General features: G+C 36.8%; 1 protein-coding gene across 2 annotated transcripts; it reads left to right on the top strand.

The window, feature by feature from the left end:
* The first annotated feature begins 6,689 nt into the window (after window positions 1–6,689).
* LOC104114404 (uncharacterized) lies at window positions 6,690–18,904 on the top strand. Of its 2 annotated transcripts, XM_033660825.2 has the most exons (4): window positions 6,690–7,020; window positions 7,088–7,177; window positions 18,339–18,441; window positions 18,579–18,904. In XM_033660825.2, the coding sequence occupies exons 1-3, from the start codon at window positions 6,769–6,771 to the stop codon at window positions 18,411–18,413; spliced, it is 417 nt and encodes a 138-aa protein (XP_033516716.1). In that variant the 5' UTR covers window positions 6,690–6,768; the 3' UTR covers window positions 18,414–18,441; window positions 18,579–18,904. The 2 variants fall into 2 exon arrangements, with proteins under 2 accessions (XP_033516716.1, XP_009623144.1); XM_009624849.4 differs by lacking the exon at window positions 18,339–18,441 and having other exon boundaries at window positions 6,707–7,020.
* Window positions 18,905–19,235: the final 331 nt, after the last annotated feature.

Raw genomic sequence — 19,235 nt, 5'->3', positions numbered from 1 at the left:
TATTTCAAATGTACACTAGTGATTGCAAAATAAAGAAAGAAGACTAGAGATAATTATTTTTAAAGTTTTTCCAAATAGATAAAAAGCCTAGGGCTGTGATCATGACCTAGGTATTTGCCTAATGGGATAAAGAATTTAATGCTTGTTTTGTCGACTAGGGTGTATTATAGCTCTCAACTCTAAATTACCCACTCACTACCTCTCGGTCAGAGAGTGGTTTTGCCCAATTTGGCTTTCTCCAAACCAAATGGGTATCACCCGAAACAGTTGATAAGAGCTCAAGTCGGGTTATTACTATCTCTAGGTTGAACCCTTTAATTGGGTTAATCAATCTTTCAATTGACCCAATTCCTTGTTAGCCTAGTTATCCTAGACTAGGTCCCTTTTCTCAAGTAGAGACTAAGTAAAATAGGCATGAATCAATATTTGCAACCATTAATTCTAAAATTGAAGTATGAACTAAGCTAAATAATAAACACCCAATCCTAAACGGGTTGGGTGACAACCCTAGTAAAAATCTAGCTACTCATTATGGATTTTGAAGAAAATAAAGATGAAAAGATAATTAAACTCATAATGGAAGATTAAAATGATTAAATCTAATGTTAAAATACTCAAATAAGCTAAAAGCTTCCTAAAATAGCAAAGAAAAACGGCTACAATAGCTTTATATCTTCAAAACTTAACCTAATTTTGTGAAACTCGTCTATTTATACAGGCTAAAAATTTCGGACAAAAATGCCCCTCGGGAGGTTCTGCGGCCACACAATTCCATGTGCGGTCCGCAGATTTCTTCATCTGGCAGGAACTGGAGTTTTGTAGCCGCACATTTCTGAACTGCGGTCGTGAGGCATTCTTCTGCGGTCGCACATTTCTGGACTGCGGCCGCAAGGTAATACTTTGGTGGTCTGCACAATTAGGACTGCGGCTGCAAGGCACTCTTCTGCGGCCGCACAAATCTTGTGCAGTCTGCAATTCATAGAAGCTCCTGGACTTGGTATTTTTGCATACTCTCTGAACTTCGACTCTTAGCCAGCTTTGCGGCTGCACAATTCATGTGCGGTCCGCACTTTGCGCAAATGTCTGCTAGATTTTTCCACTTCATTTGAGGCCGCAAATGGAATTCTGCGGTCCACAATTTCTTTTGCGGCCACAAAATTCCTTTTGCGGGCCGCACATTTGTGCTTTTGTGCCCTTGATTGCCTTGTGCTTCGAATTACTCCTTTTTGAGTCAGATTTCATCTCGGGAGACCAACTTCCAGCATTCCTGCAATTTTGCACAATTTTATTAGTTTCGGGAACACAATTGAATGCTTTTATACTAAAACAAAAGCTAAAAGGGGCTAATAAGCCGTCATAAACCCCACTTATCAACTCTCCCAAACTTAAGTCTTTGCTTGTCCTCAAGAAAATAAATTAGTTTTCACCCCCACAAGTTAAGGGAGATTTTAGTGAGTCAAAGGTGAGCCATCCACATATCAGTTGGGACCAACAATTATCCATACTACTCATGTATTATCAACAAGGCGACAAGTTAAACATTCATGCACATATAGTTCTAATGTGACATTTGAGCTTCAAGAATTGACTTTACTCATCAAGGACTCTTACTCTATCATGTAGGTTATGGTGGACTCCAAACCCTTCCTCCTCTAATTTCCATTTTCCTGGCTCACTTAAGAAATTTAGCACTCAATCCAAAGATTTATGAAAGGTTCACTTATCTCTCTCAAGAGAATGTCGCAAGTACGTCTTCAAGTACCATAGGCTTGCCCCTCATGTAGGTCGCCACTAATGTAAGCTCACTCGGCTTGAAATCAAGTAGGACTTCTTTCGGGATGTAATGAAGGCTTTTGGATTAGGGTTGGATACAGTATGGGTGAGTGGTTACACCTTTCCTTAAGCACTCCATTTTTTTCATTTCTCGGCTCACACTTTGCCAATTCTTTGAGGCACTTTCTTTTCCTTGGGGGGACTAGAGAGACTTAACATCACCCTTTCTTTATCATTACATTCATTTTCTCTCTCTTTGATTTCTCCATGTTTGGGATCATTACCTCTCTTTGAATCCCTTCAACTCTTCCATTTATTCATTTTTTGCATTTTTGTTTTTGTTTTTTTCTTTTCTTGCCTTTCCTTCCCATCATTTCTTTTCTCTTTTTATGCCTTGATGCTTTTTTCAAGTTCCTTGTCTCTCCCCCAAACTTATGTTTTTAGCCATTTATTTCTCAAGAGTGTTAAGGAAAGCTCGGGTGCCAAGAGAGGGTTACGACAAAACGGGTAAATGCTTATAACATGGTTATCAAATGAGAAAGGCTCGAGGTTCAAAGGGGTTGAGTAGGGATAACATCATTGGTAGGCAATAGAAAACTCAAACGGGCCAAGGAAAGCCTACAATCACATCTCAAGCCAAGCGAAACTTTAGATTTCGCCTTAAAATACATTCGGGGCAAGTTCTACACCTTTCGCACTGGTACTTGGACTAGCAACAAAGCATCTGACCCCTCACGGAACTAGATTATTAAAGAGGATAGAGTCGAGGGCCCGCAACGACCACATTCAAGATTGAAAATCACTATGGTTTAATTAAACTATTCGATGGTTGCCAAAGTCAATGCAAGAGTCACAAAGTCACTAACTAGAGCTATTTCTTTCAAAAACCTTGTTTCTAACCATAAGCACTTTGTTAAGTGTATTGGTAGCAGTTGAAGCATGTTTGACTCTTCGAGCATGACTTAATTAGGTCTTTTTATTCATTACTACTACTATTATTACCTAAACACCAAAAAGGGACTCATTCCCTTAAGAAGGTTGTCACGACATCCATCGTTGGGACGGGTCACTCGGTTCACATAACAACTACCTTTGGAAAGAACCGTGGCATTAAGAAAACCAAAGGATTATTATCTACTAGAATATAAAAAAAATTTACAAAATCAAACAAAGAAGCTACTAACTCAAACTAAGAACTAACAAAGGAACAAAAATAAAGAAGCTAATAAATAAAAATTATTGAATATACATAATGAGAGACAAAGAGAGAATATATACAGAATAAGAAAGAAAAAGAAAATAATATCAAATTATTACATGCCAAATATTTCAGAATATATCAAATATGATCAATAAACTCCACCCCTCCGAATAAAGATAAGCATTGTCCCCAATACTTAACAAAATAAGAGTAAAAGAGAGGAAAGAGTGAAAAAAACACTTTATGGATCCTTGGACATCTCTGTGTCCCCAGCAATGTCACCGACCTCAGTCTCATCTAACTGCATCTCATCATCCTCATCTCTGGGTGTGACTGGGTTGGTGAACAACTGACTTCCTATGGCATTTGATTGATGAATCTTAAAGAGAAATTGGGGTTTTGTCAAAACTCTTGTAAAGTGAATAATTGGATTTTGAACATCGATTCGCAATCGGATTTGGATGAAACTTATATGATTGGACTCGTATTCGAATGGTTTGTCAGAATTTATGAGTTTTGACGGGTTCCGGCGTGCGGGCCTGGGTTGACCTTTTGGTCGAATTTGACTATTTGATTAAAGTTTTGGTCTTTATTGGATACACATTGGATACACATTGATTTACGTACTCATGCTGCACTTCTGCACTTATTGTGCAGGTATACACTTTTGGTGATTATTTGGGCACAAAGGCGCAGCTATTGCGGGGACTTTACGGTGAGCTGCATCCCATATTACGTGCCGCAGCAGACAGAGTCTCCATCATATTTATTTACTTTATCCTGTCTATTTTTCATTCCAGACAGATGTTGTATTATTATTTTACTCCTTAGTAGATGATCATGCACTTTTGATACCGGATTTTGGGATATTCTAGTAGATGTTAAATTGTTTTGCATTAATATTGTCACCTTTTTATATTATATCTTACTAATATTGTATGTATCCATGATTTTAAATGCATTAGTTTCTTTATTTAATGAAACTTATGGTTTCAAAAGTAATAAAATAAATAATTATTTAGTTAGTTCACTATTGGCTTGTCTAATGACGACGTTGGGCACCATCACGGCCTTTAGTGAATTTTGGGTTGTGACAGTAGCTGTAAAGAGGAAGATTTGCAATGAAGACGTACTCGCGTGCTGGATTCTTGCTACCTTTTGTTCATGGTAGCTTACTATTTCATTTTTGTTTATGTAACTTTCAAACAGATGTTGTATTTATTTTCGTACCAACTTTGTAAATCTAAATTTTAGAGGCTCATGACTTGTACTATCAATCCTTGGGTTATTATATAGAAAATTCAATTATTTCACTTATTGATTTCTTATTATTTCTTTAGAGTTGTGTTGATGGTTGTGTGGCTTACCTAGCGGGTTGAGTTAGGTGCCATCACGACTAGGTAGTTTTTGGATCGTGACAAGTTGGTATCAGAGCTCTAGGTTCATAGGTTCTACGAGTCATGAGCAAGTGTCTAGTAAAGTCTTACGGATCAGTGTGATGACGTCCATTCCTATCTACGAGAGGCTACAAGGCATCTAGGAAACTTCCCATTTTTCTTCCTTGTCGTGTGACTTTATTTCAGCTTGAAGGATATATCCTCGATTTCTTCCTATTCACTCGTATGTGATGTTGCACACTCGGTATCAGCTATGCACCGATGACTTGTGATGCTATGGATGGGCTATGAAGGGCTATGGATGTTTGATTATCGTTACGATGTGTTGTATGAAAATGGATGTGGTGATAGGTCTTTCAGTTGTTCCTTTGTGAGATGTAGTGGATTCTTGTATCTGGTTGGTGAGTATGGACTCAGAAGGGTTAATTAGTTTCCTAGTTGTTATGATCATGGTAGGGTCATGAGGGATGTTGATTTGAGGCTAGCTGATGGGATTTGAGGTTGTATGTTTTATACGAGGCTTCTATTCAATGGAATGCATATACTATCATTTTGGAGGGCTTGAGGAAGTTAGCTTGACTGTCACCAAGGTGAGTATGCACTTGGCAGAGTCTCTGGAGTGTTTTATGACTAGGGTCACATGAGTTTATAAAGTATTCAGCTAATTAACAGTGCGAGACTAGGGTAGCTACGAAGGAAAGGTGTTATGGGTTACAGACGATGTGTTCTATGGCTCCGAGCCAAGTGGGAGAGTCTGTCATTGATGATCGGATTGCATGGTCATGCATTAATTAGTTCTTGGACTAGAACGTGCTTGCAGATTGGCTATGATTTGAGGAAGGTTTTATCAAGGAGGATTTAGAGCAAGGTCAATGACTTTCGAGAAGGTTCCAACGAGTTCAGGACTCATATGTGGTATTTAAGGATTTTCGGATTTGAATATGGTTAGGACTTGGGTCTTACTTTAGATGGTGCTGAGACTTACGGTACTCTATATCAATAGTGATTCTACATTTCGATATTAGAAAAGTGAAGGAAACATCTTCAGATTCCTTAAAGGGTTCTTCAGTGCAGGCACTTTCACAATGAGGTACTCTTGGTTATAGCAGTCTACGTGACTTAGTTAATTTAGAGGGATATAGTTCTAGTGATTTGATTATATGCAAATGGATTACAAAGAGTTTGCAATGGTTTGACCACGATCCGCGGTTGATGTGGTCCGCATGCATGGGAAATTTGTTACGTGTTGTGATTTTGTTCTACGGGGTTGAGTTAGTGGAAGGTTTTCGTCATGGCCCAATTCTCCAAATCCATTGGTACTTTCATAAGCCCAATAAGCCTGCATATGTTCATCAATTTAATTGATCCATATGGTAAGTTTATTTTTCACTAATACAATGTTGATTCTCTTTGGTGGCATACTTAATCTACTAGCTTATCAAAATTATAACGATCTTATGTAATGTCTGAATTATTTGTACACTAAGGTAAGGGCAATTGAATACGTCATATTTGTACTTGATGCGCTTAACAAGTAAATGGGAAGTCTCAATGGCAAAATCAAAGCTGAAACATCATCTTTTACAAAGTACATAGAGCATGAGCTAGAGTCTGAATAAACGTCCAAGCAACAAAAGATAACTCATCACCCATAGAGCTAGCTGGGGTTCACTATTGTGACTTTTTATGGCACAAATTCATATTACTTAAGCCAATAAATCTTTTGTCAACACAGAATGATTCAAAAGAGAAAGTAAAGAGTTATCAGTTAAGTAACATTATTACATTACCATAGTAACATTCGTTTGATTGGAGACAAGTTATCCCAAAATTATAATAATGAGATGAGATTATAATGCGGGGATTAAATATTAACGAGATTATTTAGTAGATATATTTTTATTGAAAAATATTTGGTTCATTATACCAAAAATAAAATATAATATAAAATATGTATTTAGTGTATACTAGATGAATTGAGATAAATTTTTATTTTTAATTTTATCCTTGAATTTTTTAAAGGACTTTGAAAGAAAGATCCATGAAAAAGAATATATTTCTCATTATAGTATTTTATTTTATAATTACGTAATACTCTATTATTATCTCACCCTCAACGCGGGATAAATCAACCCCAAGAGTATTAATCTCGAATTTAAAAATTCCCTAACAATCTAACGTTATCTAGCATAAGCGAACCCCAACATAGGCTACGCACGCAAAACTTGGTCTCTTGAGTTACGTCATAAACTATGTGCCAAATTGCCAAATAATGGAAACGATAGGGTGTTGATTGCAAAGAACAGCAAAGTTTAGGGTGTAAAAGGCAAAGAGGACGCAAAATTCACAACATTTTTGCTTAGGGGTAGGAAGACAAAGGAGAAGCAAAAAGCCGCAATGGCAGCTGGACTTGCAATTGGATTGACTGCTGTAAGACCGCAAGCACTAGGTACGAAAATCCTCAATTGCCAAAAAACCAAATGGGTCTTTAGCCCCTTGGCCTTTTCATCTTCATCTTGTTCTTTAAATTCAAGAAAGCTAATACTGTATTCGAAGCCCGGTTGTTGTTTGTGTGATGGCCTCAAAGAAAAACTCAATGCAGCTTTCTCTCTTTCAACTCCACATTCTCTCCATGACGTTCAATTACAGGTTCTACTTAGCCCTTTGACTTTTTAAGCATTGTCTTTTGAAGTTTAATTTAATGGGTTTTGGGCAGGTTAGAGATATAACTAGCAATCCTAAGTGGGAGAAGGCTTACCAATATGAAATACCTGTGTTGGCTAGAGTGCGTCCTGATGGCACTGAGGTTTGATATGCTCTTACTACTAGTGCTTTTCTGCATCTTTATATGGACCTTCTATTGTTAAATAACTGTCGTAGTTCTTGCTTGTCTCTGTCGCATCAGTAGTGGAGAGCCAGGATTTTTATTAAGGGGTGTTAAAATTTAAATATTTAAATACAAGAATAAGTCAAGGGGAGTCGATACATAATATATATATATACATAGAAAATAATTTTTACCTATCTAAACAGTGTAATTTTCCGGTGAAGGGGTATCAACTTTGGAGCTATGTGGCTCAGCCACAACTTGTGATACTGTTTTGAGTGTGACAATATTGATAACCTTTGAGCGCAACTATTAAAAAGGGCAGCCCGGACACCACGGTTATCACAAAAAAAAAAAAGGCAGCCCGGTTTACGAAACATCCCACATTCACGCAGGGTTCAAGGAAGGACCACAACCCAAGGCGGTGTGATATAAGCAGCTTACTGTGACACAAGCGTCAGTGGCTGATTCCACAATATATTGTACTAATTTTCATGTTATTTCCCTAGCAAACTTGAGAGTTTATTAGTTAGGACCAAAAAAAAGGAAAATGGTGAAGGAAAGCGGATTGCAACCACCTTTTTTCTTCTTTTTCTTTCTACTATTCCTTAGAACCAATCAACCTCACACAAAAAATATTACTGTTCAAGATTAGTTATCTTGCATGTAATACATGATAAAATTCATCAAATTATAGAGATAGACACCATCTTATACTGGTGAACTACCACTCAAATAAGCGTACACGTTTCTGTTTATTTCTAAATCCCTAAGTACATATACTGCTGGTAAAATCAAATAATTTAGAAGTTACATGGTTTCTGTAGTAGGCTTCCTTTAAATTTAGATATTAAAAAGTTAAGGAAATAAGTTCTGCTCTACTTACCGCATACTGCTGTGGCACTGCCGAGAAGCTTAGTTCAAATGCAATGTTTTGATCCTTAAGTTGATTTTTCTGCTATCTATAAAGGAAACTGTGCGAGGCCAAAATCTTTATGAAATACTGTTATTAGTAGATGAGATGATTGAAGCACTTGATGGTATTGGCTGGTATCAATTTTAGATTTTAACGTGAACACTTGATGCTGGCTGCTAATGGTACTGAAGGAGCAGTAATTTTTAAAAGTGAAAAGCGCAAAAGAGCAACAAGGTTCATGGGGTTTGGAAGTACAATGACCACTCAACCCTGTATTTCAAGATCCTTAAAGTAAATATCATCATAACCCCCAAAATAGCAAATTTGACCCAAACTGTCCTTGCCCTCCTTAATTTTCACTCTTCAGACAGGTTCTGACCATTACTATTCACTTCCTAAATCCTAACTTGCCATCTGGTTAACTATGGATAACCCGTAATCATTATATAAATCACTGAAGCCTGGTTGGTAATTTGGCTGAAACGTTACACTGTTCCTCTCGGAATAAATCTGATACTTAAAGCCAGCTGGAAAAATCTGTAAAAGATGGCATTGGAAGTCCTAGAAAGTTAGATCACGTATCAGTCGATCTTCCAAAGATATACCTGACTCAAGCACAGTGCAAGCAAAAGTTGGTTTTAGAGAACCCCAGTTCCAAAATCCTACCAAAATGTTTGCTTCCTTTGACATTATTATAGGTAGAAAAATGTTTAACTTTGTAGCAGATTGTGACAGACTCATTCATGGATAAGGTTTATGCAAGGCGGTGCCTCAAGTTGAGGAAGATATCAATGTCAGAGAGGATAAGCAGATCTAATGTAACTGGTTTTTGTGGGCATTAAAATAGGCAGTAGTTCAATTTTACTAGATTTCCTGCGTTTGTAGATTCCTAGTTTTCCTTAATAGCCTTGTAATAAGAGTCTCGTATTTAAAGAGACTGAATCAGTAGGAAGAGGAGGAAGGATTTATGCCAAAAACAAGAGGTCTGGGACTCTCTATGTAGTCCTAAGGTTACAGGTCCCTTTTGACGATCCTTACTATTTTATCAGAATAGGTTGCTCACGGGATAAAAAACATGGGAAAGGACTTGTTTAACACAGACTTCACAGTGAATTGCCCTGTGACAAGATCTACACATGTGGATTTAACACAAATGTTGAGTAATTGGGATCAATAATATGATTCCTCTGTATCCATTGTGCTCTATTCAAGCCCATCTCACTCCAATATTAAATGATTTTTCCTTGAAACAAAGTAGGGGTCTTTTTCTAGAACTAGAGGTTTCCTTTATCTCACACTTATCTGTAAACACTAACTTAAAAGTCTCTAGTCAGACCAAATGACTCCTGGCAAACACTGAATGCAATGTAAGTGTAACAACAAAAAACATAACATTTTAACCCAACTAAGTGGTATCACCAATAAGGATTTCGCTCTAATGTGTTCTATTTCTTAATCAAGTCCGCATTGATTCCAAGAGATTGTATGTCTTTTGAAATAACTGCCCCATATGATGTCATGTCTACCTTGTCTTCTTTTATCTCCTTCCATTCTCATAGGGTCACAACTATAGATTAGACTTCAGAGCATTTGGAGATCCACATAAGTTATGGTTAACCATCTCAAACGACATTATTCTATGATACTCATGTGAATATGTTAGGCCTTTGAGGTCTAATGTTTACTCCCATGTAATGTTGTTAGTCCTAAAGCATTCTCTAAACTTGCCTTTCACATTGTTAAGTTACTTTCTATTGTATAGCATCCATAGCATTTGTATTCAATCCTCTGCGTGTCTGGTATTAATCCATTAATATCACATCAATGCTATCTTTGGTGCTCTTGTTGCAACTTGCATGGAGTTGTGTAGTTCAACCATTTATCGGAGGGAAAAAGGAATGCGTTTTGATGGAAAAATAGGAGATACCATGAAAATCGGATCTTACTAGCATCAATAGAGATCTGAAATAGGTGAAGTAAATTTAGCTTTACATTCATTGAACTGGGTAGAAGATTGAAATCAATTTTGTGTAAAGCATCTCTTGTAATTCTTGTGGCTTGTATTTTGTTTGGTATCTAAAATTTCCGTCTTTATAGAACAAAGACAAGTACATTTGCATTTAAGCAATGGTTTGTATCATTTGTTGGAGTGACTCCCCAAGTATCTCTATATTCCACTTCGTTATCTTTTTGTAAGTTACAATATAATATGTTTCTGCATTAAGTATGTGTGTGCACACGTACTTAATTTAGTGTTATGAATGTTTTGACTGAGTATTTTTGTAACTCATGGACCTAAGCTCCTTCCAAATTAGAAATAAAGAGAAGTTATGATACTAGTAAATATATATAAAGGCCATAAAATAACATGTATGAATGAGTCATCACTAGAGCAGGTATAGTAGTAGGAGATACAAAGGAGTTTCCCATAATCGTTGGTTTACACTGGTCGGCATTGAGCCTATACTTGTTTAACCTAGTTATGGATGAGCTAACCAATACAGAACAAGATGAGGTTCCGTGGTGTATGTTTTTGCTTATGCGAAACCGGTGAGGGTGTCAACCAAAAGCTTGAACTATGGACAAGCAATATGGAGAGTAAGGGTTTTAGGACAAGTAACACTAAATATATGCACTACAAGTTTGCTCAGCATAAGAAGAGTAAAGTTGAGGTGAGATTAGAAGGAATTGTAATACCTAAATGGAAACAATTCAAATATCCAGGCTCGTTGTTCCAGGAGAACGAAATGATAGTTGGAGATGTTACACGTAGAATCAAAATCGGATGGTTGAAATGGAAAAGTGCTATCACGGTGTTATGTGATAGAAGGATGCCTACCAAAATGGAAAGTTAGTTCGTTATAACAGTTATAAGACCAACAATGTTACATGGGAGTAATGTTGGGCCGTTAAAGTCCAACATATCCACAAGATGAGTATCGCAGAGATGCGGATGCTAAGATGGCTGTGTAGTTATACAAGATTAAAAATGATTACATTTGTCAGAAGGTGCAAGTAAAGGTTGCTTGAGACGGTTTAGTCATGTTCTGCATCGGCCTTCGGATGCATTTGTTCATAGGTATGAAACTATGGTGAGTGAAGGTATTAAAAAGAAGACGAGGTAGACCTAAAATCACATGGAAGAAGTTATCACGAAAGGCATATAATTTCATAGAATTCATGCAAACTTAGCGAAAGATAGAGCACAGTGGAAGAAAAAGATCTATATAGGTGACATCAGTTAGTTGAGAATATATTTAAGTCATGTTAGTACATTTACTTTAGGTCTTGTGCTTTCTAGGAATTATTTTAGCTTATATGAGATTTTTATGCCAATAGAAAATAGGAAAAATGTCATATTTGCCCGTGAATTATGCAAAATCGTATGGATTTGCCCTTCATTAATGTGGAGGTCAAATATGCCATCGCTCTTAAAAAAAGAGGCTAAAATTGCCCTTATTCCCAAACGGCACAATCTTAGATATAAATTAGTAGCGGAAGCCTCATTGGCATCTTCATTCACTTTTCTAATGTTGTCCTTAAAACTTGTAACATCCACACCATGATTGTCACCAAGATAACCATGTCCTTCATTGCCATGAAAGCCATCAGAGGCATCATCACCATCACCATCCTTGCCTTGGTGGCTGAATCCTCCATCAGGCTATTCACAAAGTTTTTAAAGAGATTAGCATTAAAATCAAATATATAAACAAATGCAAAAACATACTATACAGGTAAAAACATTAAGAATTAAAAGGAACCTTATTGTACTCAATACCTCTGAAGCATTAGTTCCTCCTTGATTCTTGGAAAGTGCTTCAATAGATTTAATTATAATGGAATTGATTCCATCATGTACTCCTTGAGCAATTGAACTTCCTTTTTAAGCTATTGGCATAAACAATAAAATTAAAAAAATTGTTGATATACTACTCTAAATATTAAATCAATTAAGTGACCATACCGTTTGAAACTCTTACTTTAACTAGTTGTGTGTCGGATAGGTATTTGATCTTATCTCTTTAGTCCGTACTTTTCTCAGGTGGGTCAGATTTTGATATGCTATACTTTTTACTTGGGATAGGAGGAGGGGAAGTAAAATTGTCATCACTTAATTGAATTACAACATCAACTCCATATGTTGCATTCTTGTCCATCCCGCCCTCTAAATCACTAACATCTAACCTTTATTTTTAAATAGTGTTGGAAAAATATTCCTCAACTTTAACTACATTAAGAAAATGTACATTGATATAAAACAAAAATAATGTGTTCTTTAGTTAACTCATAACTGATTAGTAATTAATTGGATAATATAACAAAGCACAATTATACTGCACATATAACGGTAAGTACATAAAATAAACTTAGAAATTTGTGAAGATATTGTGAGAAAGTACGGGAGAAAAATATATTATTGAATTTTATTCAATTATAATACAATGAGCCCTATTTATACAATACATATCCTACTCATATTTTATGTGGTACTAGGACTAATTCATGTTATTTACATAACTATTTAACACCCTCCCTTAAGCTGGTACATACAAATCACATATACTGAGCTTGTTACATATGTAACTAATACGAGAACCAGTGAGAGACTTGGTGAAAATGTCTGCAAGATGATCATTCGACTTCACAAACTTTGTAATAATATCTCCTAAGAGTGTCTTTTCTCTGACGAAGTGACAATCAATCTCAATATGTTTAGTTCTCTCATAGAACACCGGATTTGATGCAATATGAAGGGCAACTTGATTATCACACACAAGTTCCATCTTGCTGATCTCACCAAGTTTCAACTCCTTGAGCAACTGCTTGATCCAAACTAGGGCCATGCATTTGGATCGGATATCCGAAATCTGAATCGATCCGCTCAATTTCGGATTTCGGATATTTGGATCGGATTTCGGATTATGTTTATTAAAATTTCGGATATCTGGATCGGATTCGGATTGTCATAATTTTAATCCGATCCGATCCGATCCGAAATCCGAAATTATTAGGGCATGTATAAATACTAAACTTTAATTTCGGATAGCCAGTACTTCCTTTACATCTTCCTCCAAGATTTAGCTACATTGGCACCATAGTACCCTCATAATTGCAGAAACATATAGTTTTCTTGTTGTATTGTCTCTTCTACAAAGAAAATATAAGTATGAGTTTTGCAACTTAGAGACATAACAACTCGAACCTCCAGAGAAATATTTTTTTAGAGATGCAATTCTGATAAAAGGGATGAAAAGCAAAGAGATGTTTGTATTAGTATAGAACACAGAAAAAGCAGATAAGGCAGATGCATTAGCCGATTAGATTAGCAATAGCCTTAATAATACGTATAATCCGATCTGAAAATCCGAAATATTTATCCGATCCAAACTTTAAAATCCAATCCGATCCGATAATAATTCGGATCGGATTCAGATTGCATTTTGTAGAATCCGAAATCCGAAATTTCAATCCGAAATGTGTTAAATCCGATCCGATCCGATCCATGCACAACCCTAATCCAAACTAGCTCCCATGTTGCAGAGCTATTGCTCGATATTCTGCTTCTGCACTAGACCGAAGAACCACATTCTGTTTCTTGCTATTCCAAGATACCAAATTACCTCCTACTAAAACACAATATCCAGACATAGAACGTCTATCAGAAGATGATCCTGCCCAATGAGCATTATCCAACGATCTGTTCATGGCCTCGATCCTCAAACAATAATCCTTTGCTTGGAGCTGATTTTATATACAGAAGAATGCGGACAACTGCATCCCAATGACTATCACATGGAGAATCCATAAATTGACTCACAACACTCACAGGAAAGGAAATATCAGGTCTAGTCACTGTGAGATAATTTAATTTACTAACCAGCCATCTATATCTTGTAGGATCGCTAAGCGGCTTTCCTTATACTAGCGGGAGTTTAGAATTCGGATTCATAGGAGTGTCAACAGGTCTACAACCTGTCATTCTTTTCTCTTTAAGAATGTCCAAGGTATACTTCCGTTGTGAGATTACAATACCTAAGCTAGACTGAGCGACCTAATACCCAGAAAATACTTTAATCTGCCCAGATCCTTAATCTGAAAGTGCTGGAAGAGATGATTCTTCAACTTAGTAATACCATCCTGATCATTGTCGGTAATAACAATATCGTCAACATAAACCACCAGATAAATACAGAGATATAAAACACAGAGTGATCAGCTTCACTACGAGTCATGCCAAACTCCTGAATAACTGTGCTGAACTAATAAACTAGGCTGGAGGAGACTGCTTTAGACCATAGAGGGACCGGAGCAACCGACATACAAGGCCACTAGACTCCCCTTGAGCAACAAAACCAGAACTAGGTGGTTGCTCCATATAAACCTCATCCTCAAGGTCATTATAAAGAAAAACATTCTTAATGTCGAACTGATAGAGAGGCCAATGGCAAACAACAACCATGGATAGAAATACGGGAGATAAAGTATCACCGTAATCAAGCCCAAATATCTGAGTATACCCTTTGGCAACAAGATGAGTCTTAAGTCGATCAACCTGGCCATCTGGACCAACTTTGACCGCATACATCCAATGACAACCAATAATAGATTTACCTGAAGGAAGAGGAATAAGCTCCTAAGTACCACTTGTATGTAAAGCAGAATCTTGTCAATCATAGCTTGTCGCCATCCTAGATAAGATAGTGCTTAACCTGTAGACTTAGGGATGGAAACAAGGGACAAAGATGATACAAACGCATAATGGGGTGATGACAGACGATGATAACCTAAGTCGACATAATGGAGATTAGGATTAAGTGTGGACCGTATACCTTTTGAAGTGCAATCAATGGACTAGTAGGAGACAAGTCCGCAGTAGGAGCAAGGTCGGGTGCAGGACGTGAATCAGCTGGGCCTAATGTTGGGCGCGGACGATGATGATAAGTCAAGAGTGGTGGAGCTGTAGAAGGTTGAATTGGACTAGATGATGGAACTGGAGCTATATGTGGTGGAGCTGGAACTTGAGCTGTAAGTGGTGGAGCTGGAGTTGTGGAGTAAGTGTCTTTGACAACTCATTGAATTGGGATTATTTATAACCCCCAACTAAGAATTGCACTCTTCCCTCAACTAGCAAAGCAAACTCATCGAACATAGTTCATAAGACTAGTTGCATGGTGCTAGTGGGAATCCAAATAGCCTGATGTATTTTCTCTCTCCCCCCCCCCCCAAAAATACTTTTCATAGAACTGAACGTGTTATCAAATGCCAATTTTCCCCATGGATAAGTTTTATACTCCCTGAATTCAACCAGCTTAACAATGACCAATCGATATAGGCTGTTCAGGAAGGCTGAAAAGCAAGAATGTGTTAATGAAGTATAAAACAACAATCTTGACCATTTCCTGGTCAAACGTCCATCTTTGATCTCTAAAACACTCAACTATGGCTCGAAGATTAAGCTTGTCATTCTAGAAAAGCATCGATCAACCACCTTAGTCTATCCTTGGCATCATAGCGTTTACGTGCTTTTCCCTTAAATTTTAATCCTGTAATGAGCGCAAACTCTTCAATTCCAAGACGGATCCTAAAACCGTTAGAATGATGAGCTGTGGCTACCATATAACAGTTTTAGGATCAGTTTGGAACCAAAAAGTTTTCGCTCATTACAAGATTAAAATGTACGTGGAAGGCGCATAAACTTTACGATGCAAAGGGTAGAAGTAGTTTGGTTGATCGATGCTTTTTTTGGAATTGACAAGCTTAATATTATAGCCATAATTAAGTGTTTTGAAGGTCAGATATGGTCAAACGATAGTTGATCAGGACGTGATAAAGATTGCTATCCTTTACTTCTTTAGCACATTCTTATTTACATGTCTTACTGTAAAGCCTGTATCAATTGGTCATTTTGAGCTGGTTTAAATAGGGGAATATGAAACTTATCCATTAGAGAAATTGACATTTGATGACACGTTCACTTTTCTAAAAAAGCTTTGCGTGGGAAGAAATATATCAGGCTATATGAATTCCCACTAACATTTTGAACAGGTTTTATGATGTGCGCAAACAAATTATGAGTTTGCTTTGCTGGTTGAGGAAAGAGTTTCTCGGATTCTTAGTTAGAAGGTTATAAATTATCCCAATTCAAATGAGTTGTCAAAGATACTTTTCTTCCAAAAGGTAATATTTTGTGTGTATCGCAACTATGTTCTCAAAGTTTGTATATTTTTTATAATACTTCTCAGATACAATTCTTATATATCTTCACAAAATTTTATCTAATCACAGTCTTATTAAACCTTATATACGCATCATAATTTTATTAAATCTGTTATGTTCTCTAATTATATTACTCATCAGTTCAATAAAAAAATATATTATCTGTTTTATATTAATGTAGATGAGGAATATTTTCCCAACTCCATTTGAAAAACCAAAGTTGGATGTGATTGATTTTTGCGAGGACGAGATGGACAAGAATACTGCAAATGAGTTGATAACAACAACAAACCCAGCTTAATCCCATACGTGGGGTTTGGGGAAGGTAGTGTGTACGCAGCCTTACCTCTACCCTATAAAGGCAGAGAGGCTGTTTCCGATAGACGACTGCAAATGAGTTGATGGTGCATTTAAATTAAGTGATGACGACTTTACTGCTCTTCCTGTGAAATATAGTAAATAACTCCCCCCCCCCCCCCCCCCCCCCCCTCCAAAAAAAAAACCAAAATATGGACCGGAGAGATAAGATCAAATGCCCATCCGACGCATGATGGGATGTAAAGAAAGAGTTCCAAAGGTGCAAGCACTTAACTATTCTAACATTTAAAGAAGTATATCAACAACCATTCTTTTAATTTTGTTATTTATTTCATCACATCCTTGAGGTGTTACCTTTTTCCGGACTTTCCGTGAACGTAAGATGCTTTGTGCACCGAGCTGCCCTTTTGTTTTTTAAAATTTCATTAGCTTAGAAAGGAAGTTCAATTGCTTAGTACATGTTGGAATCCAATTCCAACAAAATCTGGTGCATCACTTTCCATGAGGTGTTGAACAATAGAGTTCCTTATATATATATATATATATATATATATGTGTGTGTGTGTGTGTGTGTGTGTGTGATTTTAATGCAATTATTTTTAATTGCTCGATGGATGATTTTGCCACCAATGTAGGGATTGCGGAGCTTTCATGACAGTAAAAGTAAGGTAATCTTGAGGGCTAGCTTACTTGTTGAGCTCCCCGCCTTCCACAGTTGAGATGGAGGGTTCAAATCCCATCAATACCGTAGCATCCCCTTTCCCTTTTCCGATGTAATTAAAAAAAAAATCATGGCGTGGATGTTACAGGTCTAAAGGATAACAATGAAAAAGTGAATGAAGATGCCAATTTGGGGGTTTTGGGTTTTTGGGGGGGGGGGGGGCTACTAGTGGTTTTTCTTTACCCGTAAAAAAACATGATAAGGTTGCTAGAGATTATTTAGTATTGTTACGTTTTTTCCAAATGCACCTGTCAATAGATGCAGCATTGTGATGATCAAAAGGATCTAACAGAGGACAAGATTAATTTAAATCATATGGATGATAGTTGTCTCAAGAGATCTATTTCTATTGGAATCAAGGCAAATATATGATAATCCCAACTAGTGGAGGTTGATGCATAGTTTTGTTGTTACACTTGCATGAAATCCAGTGCCTTTTAGGAGTCTGATTAGAGACTTGTAAGTTGGCGTAGAGATAAGTCTAAGATAAAGAGAATTTCTCGTTTATTAAAAACCTTTACTCGCATTAAAAGACAAATTATTTAGTATTGAATGAATGGGAGTAGAATGGATATAGAGGATTCATGCACCCAACCCCAAATAGTTTCGGATTGAGGCATAATTGATGGATTAATTTTCATATATAAATGAGCATTGAGTATTGGAATAACTTATATCTACTTGCTGGAACCATCTTGCTTTATCCCCATATTCATAACTGTGGTTCTACTTATCATGGGCCATGGCTAATCTATGACGGTTTCTTGTGTTAGACTAATAGAATCATAACGGTAAGGGATTGTTTCTTATGTTATAATTATTGTAGTTATAATGAAGCTGTAAAACCTGAGACATTTGTTGGATGATGCATCATGCATTATTTGCCATATATTTCCCCTCTGATTGTTAAGGCATGTTAGAATTTCATTAAACCGGTGATTTGTCTTTTGCGTATTTGGTTCCAGTGGTCAAGGCTTGTTGTGTCTAGTAAGGCTAGGGAATACGGAAAAGAAAACAAGACTATGGAAAACCTTGAATAAGACAGTTGTAAAAAGCCTTGTACGAACTGTAAGTCTCCATAGAGAATTGAAGCTGCCTGTGAACCTTTGGTTTGTTTCATGCAGTTATTCTTTCATTCATATAACGATGTTTATGGAAAGTTACAAGATGTGATGTTAATTCTCATTGTTGCATATATTCCGCAGGAGGTACTTCCTAGATTATCTCCTCGTCTTGGCGTTGAGGCTGTCCACAAGAAGATTGCAGCCGCATTTACTGAATGAGCTCTCAACAAGAATTTTGAAGCGAGTCTATGCTCATACCGCAAGGGTGATACTATGCAGAACTGTCTTCTTCTTCCTCTTTTTCCCTGTAAAAGTCAATTTGGCAGAACAAATATTGCACTAGATAGGATCCATAGTTTGTCTGACAATTTCGGGGAAATAGATGAGCTGATTTGGTATATCTAAATCGTACTGAAAACTCTGAAGCATGAGTTATAAAGGGAAGATATTTCCAAAAGTTCCAATAACTATGGATTCCTTTACTTAAAATTCACCCGCACGTTAGCACCTAAATATGAGTAAAAGGATGTTATACCCTGTAAATGAGGTGGCAAATGTACAATCTTTGGCAGATATCCTTGGATCTAAGCTAGGTAAATTTCCCAAAAGCTTACCTTAGGGGGTGGGTAAGAAGACACAAATGACTTTGCGCAAGATTTGGTTTAGAATCCCGGCAAACATTGTGGGGATAAAGGATAGGGAGAACCTTGTTTATTGGTGTAACTTAAAACAATTTAAGATGCCTTAATAGATATGGTTAACTTCCTAAATTTTGTAATAGAGACTCATTTGTAACTG

Source organism: Nicotiana tomentosiformis, chromosome 4 (genome assembly GCF_000390325.3).
Source record: "Nicotiana tomentosiformis chromosome 4, ASM39032v3, whole genome shotgun sequence".
NCBI lineage: Eukaryota > Viridiplantae > Streptophyta > Magnoliopsida > Solanales > Solanaceae > Nicotiana > Nicotiana tomentosiformis.
Note: the sequence above shows the minus strand (reverse complement) of the source record. Positions and strands in the feature narration are given on the sequence as shown.

Coding starts and splice junctions, on each gene's coding strand:
- LOC104114404 (XM_009624849.4), top strand. CDS start 6,769: ATGGCAGCTGGACTTGCAATTGGATTGACTGCTGTAAGACCGCAAGCA. Junction 7,021..7,087: donor TCCATGACGTTCAATTACAG/GTTCTACTTAGC, acceptor GGTTTTGGGCAG/GTTAGAGATATAACTAGCAA. Junction 7,178..18,578: donor TGCGTCCTGATGGCACTGAG/GTTTGATATGCT, acceptor TATATTCCGCAG/GAGGTACTTCCTAGATTATC.